Genomic DNA, 14,570 nt, shown 5'->3' on the forward strand with positions numbered 1-14,570 from the left:
TTAGTAAATGATTCTTGTCAAGCCATTTCCTGGTATTTTGCTATGGGCTGTTACAAAAATATCCCAGTCCTTGCTCAGCAGAGGAAAGAGGGACTACAAACAAACCTTCCTAACCATATGTAAAAATGGGAAAAGTTTCCAACATTTATTCCCAAAAAAATATTTTAGTTTCATATGAAATCCTGCTTGTAATGTAAATGATTTAGGGCTTCATATTTGTGTACAAAAAAAATCTTAAAAAAAAGGTGTGGGCACTTTATTCAAGGTAGTTAAATGAAAACAATTTCTCTCATCTAGCCCTTAGAGAATTTAAGATAACTTCTAAAAATAAGCTTTTGCACATTCTTACCTGGATTTTGTACAAGGATGCTTCAAGAAAGTTTTCACACGGGTGGCCATGTGGGCGGCCCACTTAAATTCCTGGGGTGAAAGACCAAAAATAAAAGCCTTAACAGAACGACAGGGGTTTCAATGTGATGGGCCAGCAAGTGACGAACTCAAACTGAGCCTGAAGGACTAAAACAGACAAGTCCATAAACAACTGTTTCAACTCACTGAATCTCTTTGCATCCTTTGTTAAATTCGCAATGCGAAATATGCCTTTGTGGCCGTCTGCCCACAGTGGACAGCGAGGATGGCAACAACTTGATGGTGTGCCCTGCCAACAAGCGCACAGATTTGGAGATTTTACTAAAATCAGGTCAGATCATTTGTGCTACAGAAATTGTATTTATGTATTCTACAGTTTTTGAAGACAATGTATGGTCTGCATAAAGATGCTGCAGTGAACGAGTGCTTTTCCCGGCCGAACACCTATGGGTGAAACATTTTCCATGATCAACTGCTGCAGACGAGGCATTTTGCAGCTCGGACTGTTGCAACGGGCTGTTTCCTCCCACCACTGATTGCAGCAGGTGTGCAAACCTGACAGTTTGCCCCAGCACAGAAAGAAAGCCTACAGGTGCCTCTCTCTAATGTAACCCACTCTTTGCTCACATGTTTTTGTTTTATTTTTCTTCACCTGACAACACTCTTTTTTTTAACCCCTTATGATTTCCTTCCACTCAAATAAGGAATAATGTACGCAACATTTAACCTCTCCACCTCTGACCGCTCCAACCTGTCGGACGCAGACTACCTGAGGCTGCAGGAGCTGACCCACCGCTCCGTCAAAATAAGCATCATCATCGTCCTGGGAGTGATGATCACTTTGGGCAATATTGCAGTGCTCCTGGTCATCACCTCCTCCGTGGCTGGCTGGTCAAGGAACTCCCGCTACTTCCTCCTGTCTCTCACCGCGGCAGACTCCGCGTTCGGCTTGCTGGTCATGCCCCTGAACCTCTGGGTGAGTCTGCTGAAGGACTACAGCGAGGGCCCGGATGCCCTCTGTCATGTGGTGGCGTTTTGCAACGCCACCGTCTACTCCACCTGCATGTACACGCTGGCCACCATCAGCCTGGAGAGGTACATCGCGGTGTTTTACCCGCTGCAGTACTCCACGCTCATGACCAGAAAGCGGACTCTGCTCCTGATCGCCTTCGCCTGGTGCTTCCCTCTCGTCTTGCTCTCGCCCATCACCTTCCCGGACGGCATCATCGAGGTGCACTTCTCCAACGCGTCGCTGGTCTGCAACCCGTCCTACTCCACGAACGTCGCCTACACCTTAAGCTTGACCTGTTTGATATTTTTCCCCTGCTCTATGGTCATGACGTATGCCAACCTGCGGGTGTGGTGCGCGGCCAAGAGGCAGAGGCTGAAACTGCGCAGGTACGGCTGTGCGCTGCGCAGCAGGCACAACGTCGCTGCCAGAGTGCTCGTACCTGTGATGGCGGCCTACTACACATGCTGGACACCCTGCATGGCGGCTATGATCTACAATGGTAAGCAAAACATCACAGCCGATCAGCAATGTGGAAATATGATCCAACTTTTTGGTCTAAACCTGTGGACCAAACAGTGGCCTTTGGTTAAGACACGTTCTGTCACAATTTATAGAGTACGGTATATTTTGAGATTATTTTAACTTTATTCAACACATTTTACAAAAGTTCACCTCCCTATACATTAATTGTGATCTCAAGATCGCAAACAAGGTTGGAGCAGTCCAGATTATTTAGTTCTTTAGGGGACTAGAGCATGGGTTTACATCGCAATACATTAGAACATTGTTAAAAAAGTAAATTTGTTACTGTAATTTAATTCAAGAGGATAAACGCATACTCTATGGATTACAGGTGGACAGCAAAACTTATTGCAGTTTCTCCAAAAAATGTAAATGACCAAAATAAAAAAAGGAACAGTCTATTTAACACAGAATGTGTACACACAATACCTGGTGGGGGCTCCTTTTGCATAAATTACAACATCAGTGCTGTGCGGCATGGAGGTGGTCAGCCTGTAAATCTGCTGAGATGTTGTGGAAGCCCAGGTTGCTCTAATAGAGGCTTGTAGCATATCTGCAGTTGGGTCTGGTCTGGTGTCTCATATCTTCACCATACATGGTCTACCAGGGTTTTGGTCAGGCCAGTCAGCTGTCATAGCCACGTTCTGGTATTTCTAGCAGAGTCAGTAGGTGCTGAATGCAGCTGAAAGATGAAATAAAAAAGTCAGTGGAGCAGCTCCCCTGTGGAAACATGACATTGGACCCCAAGCAGCTTGGATTCTGTGTGCCCCTTCATCCCTCAAATGCAACATTTACTTTATTCAAAAAAGATAACTTTGGCTCACTGGGCAACAGTCCACTAATTTTTCTTCTTATAGGAAGGATGTTTCTGATATCTCTGTTTCAGGAGTGGCTTAACATAAACAATACAACTGTGACTGCCAAGGTTATGGATACATCCTTGTGTGGTGGCTTTTGAAGTGCCAATTTCAGCCGCATTCCACACCTTGAGAATCTTCCTCAATTTCTTGAATTTGGCTTTGCTTGAAAATCTTCTCAAGGCTGCAGTGATCGCTGTTGCTTGTACACTTTTTCTACAGCACTTTTACCTGAAATACACTGCTCTGTTTGAAATGAATGAGTTTCACATTTTGAATTGAATTATTGAAATAACTTTGATTATATTCTAATTTATTGAGTTGCACCTGTGTGTGAGTTATTACTGCTGCATCAGTGACTCTTCTAACAGGATTGCTGTTGCTGTATGTCACAGTGACGACTGAAGAAATTCATTGCACGTATCAAATATTCTAATATTAGACCTGCTTCTTGTGTAGACTGATGTAAAACAGTAAAAACAAATCCCTTGTAACACTTATTTGCATCACTAGAATCAGATGTTGATCCTAGAATTAAAGAGCCATAATATTAAAAATATCTATATATGCTTTCTGTATATATGAACTTTATATTCGAAAAGATTTAAAGTTTTGTTGTTTTAAAGTGAGTAAGACATCTGTCTTTCAAAATGAAGCATCTTGTCGTCATTCCCCCCATCGCTGGTGAAGATTCTCAGTCATCCAGGTCATGGTCATTCCAAAAAAAGGTAAAAAACAAAGCAACTGGACTTGTTTTCCGTAGTTGAAGACGTTTCGCTTCCTCTCCCGGAAGCTTTCTCAATTCAAAAAGTCTGGAGTAATGATGAGTAACAAGCTTTATACCATTCCAAACAAAGGCCTGTAATGGCTTTAGATAACATGCAAATTCAACCGAAACAGGACCACCCCTTAGTACACCCCTTTAACGACCGCCCATTACTAAGGGGTGGTCCTGTTTCGGTTGAATTTGCATGTTATCTAAAGCCATTACAGGCCTTTGTTTGGAATGGTATAAAGCTTGTTACTCATCATTACTCCAGACTTTTTGAATTGAGAAAGCTTCCGGGAGAGGAAGCGAAACGTCTTCAACTACGGAAAACAAGTCCAGTTGCTTTGTTTTTTACCTTTTTTTGGAGATTCCCCCCATCAAATCTGTCAGTTTGTGCCAAAGTTGTGGGAGGAATAGCTGTCAGAGTTATTCATGTAATCATGGGCATGAATGTACTTTTTAAGGCCAGCTATGACTCAGACTTTTTTGACTCTTTCTAATTTGCCCTGATCATGGGCTGTCTTGGAGTAATCAGTGTTAAAGTGGAGTTGTGGCTGAATATATTTAGAAGTGAAGACCCTCCCCCCCTCCTTTTTTTTTTTTTTTTTTTTTTTTTTTTTTAAATGTGCCTCTAATCCAACAGACACAGATGAAAATCCATGCAAAGTGAAGCCAAGAGTCTTAATTTAAACTACAAGTGTGCACTCGTCGAAACGCTCATGAGCCTCACAGTAAAGCACTTTACTTGGTTCCACTAAGTCTCAGCTACTTGATCATGAGCTAATTTACTGTAAAAGCTCTAAATTATTCACAGCCAGTTTGATTACCAGACACGGGTGAGGCATCTTATGTGTTTAAAATATAGATATTATACATCCTAAATATAAATTAACAAAAATCTGGGCAGAGGAGCTTTCGTTTTCTTATCTGTATGCCTGAAAAATTAAATATGTCTCACTTGTTCTTTAGTTTCTGCTAGGATTGTTTATCAGATTCAGCTCTGATTTGGGCTACACCTTTCCAAAAATGTTTGTACTGCTTTATATTATTAGATATCAAGCCCTTTGTGTATCTAGTAATGTCCAGGGTATTTGATGTTGAATGCTGGCTTGTGGTATCCAACAGAAAACTGATTTAGTTGTGACAAATTTTCTTTGGAATCGTATTTGGTTAGTTTGAATACCAAAGGCCCATTTTTAAACATCACATTTCTATTACCAACCTTGTTTGAATCGTTTCTTGTTACCTGGTGGTTTAGATATAACATCATGACTATCAGAAATAATAGGTGGTGAAATGGAAAGAAAAATAAAGCAACAGTGATGCTGATTTGTGGTCCTGCAAATAAGTGTTTTGCCACTGATTACAGATAAGAGGTTTGAATAAATTGGAACATAAAACTGGATTTCTAGACATGAGGGATGGGCGTTACAACAACCTGCTTGTTTAAACTGTCATTGTTCCATCTAGAAAATGTATTGGTGGGTACCAGGGGAGTGGTGGCCTAGTGGTTAGAGCAGGGCTCCTGTGTCCTGGGAAGGCTGCAAGTTCCCTGGTTCGAATCCTACAGCCTGCCACTCTAGGTCTTTGACCAAGACTCCCATGCACCGCAGGGTGGCACCTTACTGCTCCCTATGGGATGGGTAAAGACAGAGGACAAATTTCACTGGAATGTACAAACGTTGCAATGATGGTTAAAGCTGGTTACAATTACTGCTCTGAAAAGTATATTTGTGGAGTAAAACTAAAACATCGGCATATGGTAGATGATCAGTTGAAGGATGTTGCATCTTTCAAAGGCTTTGTCATGTCTTGGCTGGATTTTATTTAGTACGTGGTTTTAAGATTTTGCTTTAATGCCTTAAAATAAGACACACCGATAATGCCATAAAGATATGGGATTAAAGATGTATTAAAGGAAGAAGATGGATTAACAAGAAGATGGGATTGGATCATCTGGGGAGACTTGCTTAAGATAGAACTCAACGTGGGGGTGCAGTCTTCAGGAAATGGCTTATTCCCAACCCCAATAAGCCCCCCCCCCCCCCCCAACACCAGAGAAGAGGATGAGGAAATAAGGATGAGGAGGATGGCACGAAGGGAAGGAGAAGGATGAGGATGATGGGATGAATGAAAGTGAGGGATGAGGATGACAGGAAGGAAGACGAGGTAACAATATGATTGAGGGGAGGGTGTGGTTGTGAGAATGTGACAGACTGAGATTAGGTGAACTGAGTATAAATGAACTGCTAGGTTCATTTATGCGAGGTGGGGTAGAGGCGTGACCTTGCATCCAAACCTAAGTTAATATATTAACTGTATCCAGGCAAAATGTTTACAACCCTGCCAGTACAAGGGATTGATTGAAAAAAAATTCCAAAGACAAACTCTGAACAACCTGTAGAAAATAAATAAAATGTATTGCCCTCTAGACAGTTGCAAAATGAGGGTCTTAACTCATTAGATATGTAAATCAAATCATGTAGTTCTTGCATGAAAGGTGGCCTGGACGAGCCCCTTTATTTAAACCACCGACTTCCCAGCCATAAATTTGTAATTGGTGTAAAATTTGTCCACATATCACCTGTGTATATGTTGTTTTTCACGCTTAAGTCATAAGCTACCCCAATGCCAAATCTGCATACAATGTGTTCTTTTGCTGTTACCACTAATTAAGTGTGCAAAGAATCTCAATACAGGTTTCAAATTATGATCAAATACAGTCCGGGGGGGAATGGGAAATAGAATTTTACTTTAGAGAGAGTCAAATTAGATACCTCATACATAATTAGCTGGCCACAATGAATAGCCATATTTTCTTGCAGTGCATAAACTCACGCCGCTCCTGAAGAGATGCCATCATGGGCAGTGAGACATATTTCCCATATCCAAAAAAAATGCCACTGGCTATATATGATCAAAAAAGGTAGTAGCTTTATTTGCAAACTGTGCACCTGTGTAATTTCTGTCATCAGACTGATTCCTTTTGTTCAACATTTCCTGACCCACAGCAGTCTCGGGGAGTAGCGTACCAGAGTGGGTTGAGTTCGTCGTGGTGTGGCTCCCGACCTCCAATGGTTTCCTCAACTGCATCTTCTACTTCTGGATAAACAAAAACTTTCGCAGGAAGTTCTACCTTATTCTGCAGAGGCTGGCTCTGGCCCTCTGTCCTGAACTGGCAGACACCTTTGGGTGGAGCACCACTTCATCGGCGCAGTCCATCTCAGGAATCTTCGGCAATAACAACATGGTCCATGAGCGCTCCTCCAGCGTGTCCTCCACCTGCACCTTGCTGAGCTTGGCTTAACACCTCTGACCCCAGAAAAAAAAGTGCAGCCAAGGACGTGGTCAGTGACCTGCATAATTTTAAAGTCATTGCCTAGTTATTGGTGTTTTAACAAACTAAAGCACTGCACTGCAAATGGTTTGAAATTCTGAACGATTCTGACGGTGACATTTCAGGGTGAAAAGGAAAATCAGCACCAGCATAAACTGTATTGTTTTTATACATGTTATTTCCAACTGAAAACCGCATTCAGCTGAAAGGGGCAAATGCTCCATTTATAACTGATTTGGATGAGGTTATTTTTCTCAAAGATGTACCATTGCCATGATTTGATTTATAATCCAAGATGGCCTCTTAAACCACCTTTTTAGTTCTTTTATAGCTAGCCATCAAGTTTGTCTGTGCTACAGGTATGCCTGTCATTATTCTGCACACACCTCTTTTTAATGCGTCAACCTGTAACTTATCACAGCACATTTCGATCGGTCCATATTTGTCATTTAGCTCATCAGAAGAAATTGATATTTAGGCCCCTTCTCATGTGAAGATCTTTGTGAACGCTGCCAGCAGATTTCAAACACTTTGAACTACTGAGGCTATCAACCTTTATCCGTTTCAAACTATTTGACATATACCAGCTAAGAGAAGTTAACCTTTAAGTCACAGCATTTCGGTGCATGCAAGGAGAAAAGTAATTAAGCGCCTGGACCACAGAAAGGTCACCACGTTCGTGCCGGTAGGAGACAACTTGTATTTGGAGGATTTTGGGCGCAGAATCTACATAATACATCTAGATGGAGGAATTGCAGCTTTGTGTGTTTTTGTCTTTGAATAAAGTTTTGTCATGATGGTTCATTTTTGAGTTGAAAAATTTTATACGTTTATTTTAAAATTCTGCTTGGTATAACAATCAGTGAAAATCGGGTGAAAAAATAATGAAAGAAATGATTACTTTCATATATGTTTCTAAATTTGCTTGTACACTTGTAATATAAAGAAAATATTGGTTTAAGAATGTGCAAAATAAAGTATGATGCCTTTGAATTATGTGTGTGAATTGACCGATGTAGTTTTATTTAATGAGCATTTGGCATGCACTATAAACAACCCCTCATATCATTGTGGCAGTGTCTTGCAGACAAATACCATGACAAGTTGCTTGTATTTGGGTTGTATGCCAACCTAAGCATTTTATGTATGCGTTTTTTATTAAAGCCTACAGACGTATGATTAAATAAGCTTAGTTTACTTCAGATTTACATTTTGCTCTTAGTAATGTTTTGTGCTCGAATTATTCCAGTTTATTGGCATACCTCTTGTAAATCAAACCTCAGAGCAACTGAATTTTTTTTGTGTGTTGCATTGCACAATCCAGATTTTAATAGGACCAATGCTAACACAAGGTATGTTTTAGTGCAAACTGTTGATCAGGGGTGCCCCACTATAGTCATCAAAAAACTATTATCCTGTAACTTTTAGATGCATCCATTCTCAAACACACTGGACTCAGATGAATAGCTCATTAGCAGGCTTCTGCAGAGCTGAGGCCTGGTAACAAGCCTCTGAAAACATGTTTTCTAGTTTGAGGTGTGCATGTAAAAGGCTAAGAATAAAAGACCAAATGTCTGGTTGCCATGAATGATCAATATGGTCCCCAAATCAGTCCGTTGTTTTCTCATGCTGCCCCATTGTGAACATGCAACTGTGGTACTCCAGATGTGTTGAAGTGCAGAATAAGGCCTGCAAAGAGCGATATAAACAGCTCAATGACCTACTACCATCACACTTGAGAGACATTCACTTAAGCTGCATTCATGAGCAGAGCTCCAACATCTTTGAAGAGCTCTTCCACCAACACACACCCTGTTCACCCCCGATGAGTAGTATCTAATCCTGAATGAACACCGAACTGCTGCTACATGAGAGCTGAATACTCACTTCTAATCTCCTTTATCATTGCAACTTCTATACAATCCAATGAAAGTTGTCCTCTGCGTCTGTTAGTGAGCTAAGTACTGTCACTGTGCAGTGTCCAAGGAGCGTCCTGGGGTTAAGAGTCTTGCTCAGGGACCCAGAGTGGCAGGCTTTTGGGATTCAAACCTGGTAACTTAAAGCCTTCCCAGGGAGCAATCGTCCTGCTCTATCCACTAGGCCACCGCTCCCCTTCTGCGATTATTAAATGTGAAACAAATGCAACTTTAGTTTTATATTGAATGTGTTTGTGGTGTCATGACACTCTGAATAATGATGAATAGTACTGAACTGAATTATGCTAATGTACACCTACCAGCGAAATGTTAGATAACAGGTTGAGCCACAAGCATTGAGTTAAAGAACGTTTCAAAAATAATCTGAAACATCGCATATATGTAATATGTTGCTCTGCACTTTACATAATGAATTTAAACTGCATTCCAATGAATGAGGTTTAAAGGGGACATCAACAGCAATTTGAATATGCATTATCGGTCAAGTTTTTGTTTGTTTTTGCAAGGATGGCCTTTTATTTAACTCTCAAACTTTTCTCTGCCCCCACTGGGGAAACGATTCCCCACAGCATGATGCTGCCTGTGTTTCTCCATGGAGGTGGTGTGCTCAGGGTTTTGTGCATCCAATTTTGGTCTCATCAGACCAGAGCTGCTTCTCCCATATGTTTCCTGTTTTTTCTGCATGGCATGTGGTAAATTGCGAACAGAGCTTCTCATGGCTTTGTTTTCTGTTTTTTTTTAAGGACTTTCAGTCACTCCATGAGGAAAGATCTGTGGAGTGCATGGCCAATTTTTGTCCTGTCAGCAGATTCCCCACCTGAGCTGTGGATCTCTGCAGCTCAACCATAGTTTGGATGGGTCTCCTGACTGCTTCTCTGATTAATGCTCTGCTTGCCCAGCCAGTGAATCCACATTATGGTTTGAAAGGCGCTCCATCAGATCTTTAAAGCTTGGCTCTAAACTTCTGCCAACCTAATCCTTGGCTTTTCTTGTGTGTTCCTTCATGATGCAGTTGGTTAACTAAAGTTCTGAAAGCATTTAGTTGAACTTGATTGTTTATTAGGGATATCAGAGTAAAGTCATCTGAATATGTAATCGGAATACAGATTAGATTACATCCTGTGATAGTGTGCCACATAAATGCCCTCGAGCAAACATTTAAGGTTGGAATGTTACAAGCCGCTGTTAATCACTACTTCTTCAGTGTGTACATTTAAAAAACTTGGAATACTTTTAAATATTAAATACTATCCATCTATCCATTTTCTATGCCTTGTGGGGTAGCGAGAGGTGCTGGCGCCTATCTCCAGCTGTCAATGGGCGAGAGGCGGGGTACACCAGGACAGGTCGCCAGCCTATCGCCAATATTAAATGCTATTGCCTTGGAAATATTTAAAAATGCAGCTTCTGAAATTCAGCAACAGAAGCATCATAGTATTTTCACTGCTCTGTGTCCTTCAGACAGTTTTTTTATTTTATTTTTTCTGTTAATCTTTTGAGTCATTGGGACACAATATATTTTTTAAGGCTGTTAGGAGCCCAAATCGTGCAGTCACGATATCACACTCGGTTTCTGCTAAAACTATGTACATATTTATCTGAGAACACCAACAAAGCAATTTATTAAAGCTCTATGCCACCTTAATAAGAACACGATGGTGTGGCATTTCAGGCCCCTCACTTCCTCCTCATCAAATCTAAACAGATTCTTTGTTCCTGTTGCATCCAGAAGTGGTGTTTTAGCTGCCCCGTGTTTGTTGCCAAGCAGGTCTCTCAGGAAGACGGTGAAGTGTTGTCCATTAGCACGCTCAGTTCTCCTTAAGGACTGCTGCAAATAGATGTGACAGGCGTTTCAGTCATGGGGGGTAATGTTTATCTGATGTTCGTACAGATGCAACATGCTGTTTCACTGAGCTTGTTGTCTTCTCTTGTCATAATTCCCGTTACATGGAGGCCATCAAACGCCCGACGGGTTCATGACAGACAATTTATATGCAGCAAGACACGAATGCATGGCTTGTGTGTACTGTTCAAATTGTAACATAAAAATGAGATTTCTTCTGAGACCTTAATTTAAAATTCAAATAACCCGCTTTTCATATAATAGGCATCCAAACCGGTTTAAAAAAACAGCTTTGTTGGTGCATTTTCATTGAAAAATGACTGTATAACATCTCATTGTGTTTAGTCTTTATCAGTGTCACAGCATACCAGTCACAATTTTGCAAGTTGTTGTTTTCATCCTTGCTAAATGTTTTTTAACGCCACGAGTGACAATGATGGATTTATTGTGTTCCCTGAAAACCTGCAGATAAACACAGAGTGGGAGCGCAAGCGAGAGTGAAAATGTCAGTATAATATATACAGTATAGGTTCACTTTTCTCCTGAAAGCAACTGGAACATAGATACTGGGTTTACACTGCCATCATGTGTTGAATTAAAATAAAGCAGGTAAAAGAAACGTCTTGGTCACAAAATGTAATAATTCTGATATAAGAATTGTTAGAGAATTGTTATTTAATTAATTTTATCACAATTATTATGAGTGTTTGGATTACTTGAGGAATTTAGTATTTCACAAAACCCATGATGGAAACTGAGGTCTTGATACATTTTCAAATGAACCAGAAATCCTGTGTTAATTTGTAATGTATTGTAATGAAATGAGGGAACTACTAAACCATCGATATGTCTCACAAACTCTGACAAACAAAAAAAGAAAAGAAAAGTGAGTCACCGGGTGTAAACCTGAGCTGTGCGCGTAATTATGGGCCATAGGTACTCTAACCTGTGAGGGCTCTTGTTGAAGTTGCAGATGGAAAGGCTTTTATTTCAATAATGAGTTTTCCCTGCTCTTCTCCACTTACATGCCAGGAAAGGAGCTCATAGGAGCAGGCAGACATGCTCTAGGACACAATGGGATTTGCTTTTAGGACCGGTCTATGAAAAGGTTATACTTTTCTGATGGAATAAATTAATGTAGTTTTTCACTTAACACTGCAAGATAGTAACTAATATATTTTGAACACATCTGAAATTAAATGCGGATTAACTAGATCATAGTTGCTAAAGCCGGAAAAGGGTAGAGGGCCTTCTGTGGGTCGGGGAGGATGTCCTGCCCCAAGTGGAGGAGTTTAAGTAGCTTGGGGTCTTGTTCACGAATGAGGGAGTGATGGAACGGGAGATCGATCTGTGGATTGGTAGAGCGTCTGCAATGAAGCAGGCGCTGTGCCATTCTATTGTGGTGAAGAGAGAGCTGAGTCAAAAGGTGAAGCTCTTGATTTACCGGTCGATCTATGTTCCTACCCTCATCTATGGTCATGAGCTTTGGGTCGTGACAGAAAGTACGAGATCACGGATACAAGCAGCAGAAATTAGTTTTCTCCATAGTGTGTCTGGGCTCTCCCTTAGAGATAGGGTGAGGAGCTCAGTCATCCGGGGAGGACTCAGAGTAGAGCCGCTACTCCTCCACGTCGAGAGGAGCCAGTTGAGGTGGCTCGGGCATCTGGTCAGGATGCCTCCTGGACGCCTCCCTGGTGAGGTGTTCCAGGCACGTCCCAACGGGAGGAGACCCAGAGGAAGACCCAGGACACGCTGGAGGGACTATGTCTGTCGCCTGGCCGGGGAACCTCTTGCAATTCCCCCGGAGGAGCTGGACCAAATCGCTGGGGAGAGGGACGTCTGGGCCTCCCACTAAGGCTGCTACCCCCGTGACCTCACCCTGGATAAGCAGAAGAAGATGGATGGATGTTTGCTAAATTTTAATGTTGCAACTTTGTCTGTTTTAATCAAAGTTTATGCCCATGATTAGTCAAAAGAAAATACGAACAATTGTATATATGCACACACACACATATATATATATATATATATATATATATATATATATATATATATATATATATATATATATATATATATGAGTTTATACATATTTATGTAACAATATCCTCCCGCATTGCAATACTTCTGCACAACATAAACCAGGAATGATGCCCATGTTAATATCTGCCACATTTTTCTTCCTCCCCAAATAGATGTATTATTCTTGTCTATTATTCATATACAACTTGTAGTTGTTGTACTCATTCCTTATTATATAGTTCTACATCTACTTATCTCAACTGTGTTTGTCTATGTGTAGCACCTAACCAAAGCATATTCCTAACCAAAGCATATTCCTCCTACGTGTAAACGGGGCACTAAAGTTAACTGGTTCTAAAAAAATAAAATAACACTAAATATTTTAAATTCTCGTCAGCGTTTCCTGAGAAGCGACTGCAACAGGATGCAAATCGAGATCCGACGTGAAAGGTTATACTGTAAATGAGATGTCAATGTAGAATCATTTAACATCTCATTTATATACGAGGTTGGGAGTTCTCCATTGATGAGCTGAGTTGTGTTGTTCTAAATGCAGACATGCTCAGTATTTAACACCCACTGTTGTCTGCCTAAACTAGGCCTGTGTTTACCAGCTTTGGCATAACATTAGCCCTCACTCTGTTTTTTTCACTTTATCAGTGTTTAAACATCTGCTCCTATGGATTTCTGGCATAAGCTACCATATATATATATATATATATATATATATATATATATATATATATATATATATATATATATATATATATATATATATATATATATTTTTTTTTTTTTTTTTTTTTTTTTAATCTAAAAAATATACATGCATGAAACATTTTCACCAGCAATGCAATTGACCTGGTGCTGATTCGGTCCCGGGCTTCTTTGTGACTGGAACTAAACTTAAAGCATGAAATGTTGAAGTATAATTTTGAAAACTGTGCACAAAAATACATATTGAATACCACTCATTTGAAACGAGAATAACCCTAACAGGATACTGGCGACTAAGGTTTGCCAAGGTAAATAATTGGTGGATATGTGAAAAAAAATGGCTTACACAAACAAAACTAAATATAGCACAGCATTATACACTGTTTTCATAGAGGCTGCTTGAGGTCAAAGTTATTTCCACAACTGGCAGATTTAGTTTCAATATATTTTTTATGACCAAAAGGTTTCTTCTGACTAGATGCAATATTTTTTGGAGTGACCGGCCAGATCTCAAACTTGAATCTGATATAGAATCTGGAGGAGTTAAAGATTGTGCAGGGAGGCCATCTAACATCAAAGACTTGGAGCTCATCACCAAAGATAATTTGTTAAGAATACCAGTGGACCAGGACCTAAGTACTGGTCAGAAGCTCTTCTGTAAGGCCAAAAAAGATTATTTTTTTTTAATTATTAATTACTGGGGATGGTAATTTGCCTTTAACATGCCATTTTTATTTAGTGAGAGGTTCCCAACTTATTTCTTAGCAGAAACAAGCTTCAAGGTTGAATTAAAATACTTTAAATCTGTAAGGAGTATGAATAATGTTGAGCCCAAATGTAAATTAAGTAACACAAACTAAAATGAAATGATGATCCAGTTTGGAAGTAATTTAATGCACATAGAGAGCAGCCACCGGTTTGTCAGTGTGATAGCAGTGGAGGATATAAGTGGTGGAGCCATGAATGGACCAGTAGTGTTATCAGGCAGTTTCTGAAGCACCTAACAGTGAATCCAACCACTTACTGAATGTCCCCAAACTATGTAAGTAGATCACTTGGACTTCATTAGAGACCATGACTCAAGATGGAAAATTTGCTCCTACATGGCTCAACTACAAAAGAAACTAGAAAAAAAAGAGTTATTTTAAATATTGCTATAAGGACTAAGCTAATAAGTCCAGTTTT

At 40.3% G+C, this 14,570-nt stretch overlaps 1 protein-coding gene across 4 annotated transcripts; it reads left to right on the forward strand.

The window, feature by feature from the left end:
* The first annotated feature begins 700 nt into the window (after positions 1-700).
* LOC118556010 (probable G-protein coupled receptor 21) lies at positions 701-7,952 on the forward strand. 4 transcript variants are annotated; one of them, XM_021321780.2, is made up of 3 exons: positions 706-961; positions 1,134-1,880; positions 6,544-7,952. In XM_021321780.2, the coding sequence occupies exons 2-3, from the start codon at positions 1,202-1,204 to the stop codon at positions 6,834-6,836; spliced, it is 972 nt and encodes a 323-aa protein (XP_021177455.1). In that variant the 5' UTR covers positions 706-961; positions 1,134-1,201; the 3' UTR covers positions 6,837-7,952. The 4 variants fall into 4 exon arrangements, with proteins under 4 accessions (XP_021177454.1, XP_021177455.1, XP_012728516.1 ...); XM_036136346.1 differs by having other exon boundaries at positions 713-961; positions 1,074-1,880; positions 6,541-7,952; XM_021321779.2 differs by having other exon boundaries at positions 701-1,880.
* Positions 7,953-14,570: the final 6,618 nt, after the last annotated feature.

This window comes from Fundulus heteroclitus, chromosome 4 (genome assembly GCF_011125445.2).
Source record: "Fundulus heteroclitus isolate FHET01 chromosome 4, MU-UCD_Fhet_4.1, whole genome shotgun sequence".
Taxonomy (NCBI): domain Eukaryota; kingdom Metazoa; phylum Chordata; class Actinopteri; order Cyprinodontiformes; family Fundulidae; genus Fundulus; species Fundulus heteroclitus.

Bases quoted from the DNA above. Each gene is read 5' to 3' on its own strand.
- LOC118556010 (XM_012873062.3), top strand. From the start codon at position 1,079: ATGTACGCAACATTTAACCTCTCCACCTCTGACCGCTCCAACCTGTCG. The intron at 1,881-6,540 runs GTAAGCAAAACA...CCTGACCCACAG, and splicing joins GGCGGCTATGATCTACAATG to CAGTCTCGGGGAGTAGCGTA.